Source organism: Morone saxatilis, unplaced genomic scaffold (genome assembly GCF_004916995.1).
Source record: "Morone saxatilis isolate NCDOM2014 unplaced genomic scaffold, NCSU_SB_2.0 Contig21, whole genome shotgun sequence".
Lineage (NCBI taxonomy): Eukaryota > Metazoa > Chordata > Actinopteri > Moronidae > Morone > Morone saxatilis.
In genome coordinates, this window is record NW_023339774.1 from 2,584,743 (window position 1) to 2,588,315 (window position 3,573).

At 49.9% G+C, this 3,573-nt stretch overlaps 1 protein-coding gene across 4 annotated transcripts in view; it reads right to left on the reverse strand.

Annotated features, from left to right (window-relative positions):
* Positions 1-230: 230 nt before the first annotated feature.
* taf1c (TATA-box binding protein associated factor, RNA polymerase I subunit C) overlaps positions 231-3,573 on the reverse strand; it is a 9,022-nt gene continuing 5,679 nt past the window's right edge. For all 4 annotated transcript variants that reach the window (XM_035667692.1, XM_035667690.1, XM_035667693.1 and 1 more), the window contains exons 12-15: positions 3,355-3,553; positions 3,085-3,222; positions 1,568-2,967; positions 231-1,065 (exon numbers count right to left, since the gene is read on the reverse strand). In XM_035667692.1, coding sequence (XP_035523585.1) covers positions 820-1,065; positions 1,568-2,967; positions 3,085-3,222; positions 3,355-3,553 — 1,983 coding nt within the window. In that variant the 3' untranslated portion in view covers positions 231-819. The remainder of the gene's footprint in view (positions 1,066-1,567; positions 2,968-3,084; positions 3,223-3,354; positions 3,554-3,573) is intronic.

The following is a 3,573-nucleotide window of genomic DNA, read 5'->3' on the forward strand; positions in this document are numbered from 1 at the left end:
CTCACCACTAGGGGTCAAAGCTGCTGGCACACTTCCTGTATACTAAACTGAGCTAAGAGAAGGGTGGGGGTGACCGCCCCTTACTACATATGACACATTTTCTGGATTAAATATCAAATATCTCAACTTTTTTCTCAAGATTTCTTTCCTTCATGTGCTCCTTTTTCTCTTTGAGAACTGACTGTAGAGCTACACCATGTTCCTGATGTTAATCAATGAGAACCCAAGTCTTCTTTGAGTTGTGGTTTTATTGAGAACATCTGTTTAAGTTTTGTTTAGAAAAGCAAATGTAGAAAAGTTTCATAAATAGAATTTATCACAGTGAGCGAGGTGCACTTTCATTTATCAGTAAAAAAAACTGAGTGATGTCTGAGAAACAGTATTGATGAAGAGAAATACAAAACAAAAATAAGATTTCACTTTCACAGTGAATCATCAGCTCAGTTATCTGCAGCCTGACTGCTCAGATCATCAGACACTGCTTTGTTCCGTACATTACAGACACACACGCTCGCAAAAACACACACACAGACAAACCAAAGATAAGAAATTCGGCTCAGTCCTACCAAATGAAACGTGATCCGTGTTCTTCTCCAGAGCTCTTTCTGTGATGGATCCTTTTCCAACACAGTCAGTTTCTCCTCCTCCATTAGATCCAGTTTGCATGTTCAATTTTTGTAAGTACGATCCCAGCGTATAATACTTCTATAGATCCAAAGGATTTATTAATCCTGACCCAACTGAAGACGCCAAGCCTTTTTGTTTAGGAAACATTTGTTCCAAACGATACGCTCTCTGTGTGACGGACAGACCAACCAATCAAAATCCCATTCGAGACTTCTTCTTCTTGGGTTGCGATGCCTGCGACAGCCCCAGTCGACCCTGTGAACTTTGGGACTGGGACAGGGACTGGGAGAAGCCGGACCAGGCCGAGGTGCCCTGGGACAGGTCCACCCTGTGGCTCCTCTGAGTGACAGACTGGGAGCTGCGGAGCTGAGAGGAGAAGGCCACAGGTGGAGGTGAGGGGTCTTCCAGGTAGTAACTATCATGCTGCAAGGGCTCATCCTGGAAACACAAAGTAAACAGTTGTTGTGAGTGTAAAACCAAATTATCTTTCTGTGTTTTGCTTATGGTCTAAGAACCATCTAGTAGCAAAGTTTGACTCTTGTTGCTCGTCATTCCTCCTTTCCTTCATTTCCAGTCATCTCTATTGTCAAACTAAAAGACAAACAAGTTTCAGGGAACCGGGCCTCACCGATAACTATACAAAACACCAACTTTATTCACTGACTTTGGTGAAACTGGATCAGAATTTATAGAGAGTTTGTCGATGGAAATATAGCCCTTGTTGTTCAGCTGCTTTGTTTCGGTTTCTGCAGTTGAAGAAACACTCGGACAATCAGAGCTTTGGAATCATGTCCCAGTCAGCTAACAGTAATAACTGTTATAGGGACATATTTCTGTCATGGTGACAGAAGTTAACTGCTACCACCACGGCTTCTGTGTCGACTGGACTGTTGTTAGGTGCACAAATATTACAGTGCTGAACACATCACCTGTCTCTTACCTGTGCAAACAGAGAGCTGAGGTAGCGCTCGCCTGGATGTTTGTTCCTCCTCTGACTGGCCGGTGTGGAGTCGGGTCTTGGTGTCAGGGACAGGGAGAGGGTGCGGGAGCTGCTGGGGGTCTCCTGCTCACCTTTTTTACCTTTAAGAGTTTGAGGTGTGGCCGTCGGCGTGGCAAACGGAGAGTCGGTTTGCACGGTGCTGGCTGTCGCGCCTCTTGGCGTCCCGTGCTCCAAAAAGCTCTCCAACTGGGACGCCGGACCTTCCGTGTCTGATTGCGCCCCCCGGCTCGCCTCAGAGGACCAGTCCGAGAAGTCGTCTAGCTCTGACTGGTAGCTGGATGAGGAGAAGCTCGCAGACAGCTCCAGGAGTGCACCAGCGGCTCTCTTCGCAGCCTTCTCCTTCCTCCTCTTCCTCCTCAGAGCCTCCATCTTCTCCTCCCTGTTCAGCCCCAGCTGGTCATTCCACCATGCCCGCCACGCCTCCACCCCCTGCCAGGACAAAGTCAGACGGTGGCTGAGCTGATCTGTCCAGACTGCTGTGTCCACGCCGTCTGGCACTGGTACCGCATCCGGAGCCTCGAGCGAGGCCGAGACGGCGCTGTGGACCAGCAGCGAGCGCTTGGACATGCACGCTCTCAGATCCCGCCTGAGGCTCTGTACACGCTCCTCTTCGGTCGAGTCTCTCGCTTCGCTGACAGACGGGTTGAGGAGGCCGTCGGTTGGGATCGTGAAGTGCTGCAGGTGGTGTGGGCGGGGCTTCTTTTCATGACTCTTTTGCCTCAGTTTTTGGAGCCAATGTTTCCACGTGACAAGAGTGCTGTCGCTGAGCTGTGCTGGAGTCTGGACCCTCGAGGGACCAACGTGACTCACGCTGCTGATTGCTTCCTTCACGCTACCAGGTTCTACGTTGCCGTTATTTTGACCCACCTTTCCATCTTCCACACCTGTGTCCAATTCGTCGTCCTGGTCCTCCCCTGAATCATTGTTGTTGACGACGACGTCCAGGAGCAAGTGCTTCAGGTATTTACGTTTCCCTACTGCCTCTGACTCCTCGGAGGAAGAGTCAGAGTAAATGTTCACGTCTCGCTGCTGCCTCTCTGGTGTTTCAGCAACAACTCTCTGCGCAGTCGGACCCTGAGTTGGTCCGATTAGATCCTCGTCGCTCGAAGTGTCACATATAACCGGCTGAGCATCTGGTTGACGCCGCTCTGCAGATTTCCTCCCTGATGTTGTGGCTTGTGACGACGGCTCGTTCTCTGCTGCTGGAGGTCGAGAGGCGTCCGGCTGCTTGGGCTCGAGGATCTGGTAGAAAATATCTCCCGCCTCCGTCAGCTGTAGGATACAGACACACTCCTCGCCACCTGCTTCTCTTCCTCCTTTATTCTGGATACAAGTCAGACCTGAACCCCCCCCCCCAAAACAAAGGTTAAGCCACATCACATATGTAGTTATTTTCAAAATAAAATGCAGACAAATCTGGCAACTATGACTATGATGACAGGACTTTTGATCCATACCTCCGGCAGGTGAGGACAGTCTGTTGGTTGCAGTGTCCAGACGGTGAGGGATCTGGACAGGAACGTGTTTCAGACTGTCTTTGGGTCTGAGCAGAGCCTGAGGAGGACCTCTACTGAAACAGGCCTCTGCTCTGCCTCCTGAACGAACACACACACACACAGAGTTTTATACAGATGGTAAGTATGAAGCCTGAATGCTTGAGATTATTCGAAAAGTCTAAGAAAAAATAAATTTGATTTGCTCTCGTCACACTGCCCCTATGGACTGACCTGAGTACTGCAGCAGTGTGATTTCCTGAGAACTCTGGGAGCCCAACAGGACCTTTGTGGTCCTGGCCCCGTCCACTGCTGAGCCAGAGGAAGCGGAGCCTGGAATCACGTGACAAAACATAGGCGGGGACTGCATCATGTGATCCCACTTGAGCATGGGCACGCTGGGGAATCGCTCGTCCATGATGTAGGCTGAGTACTGAGAGAGAGAGAGAGAGA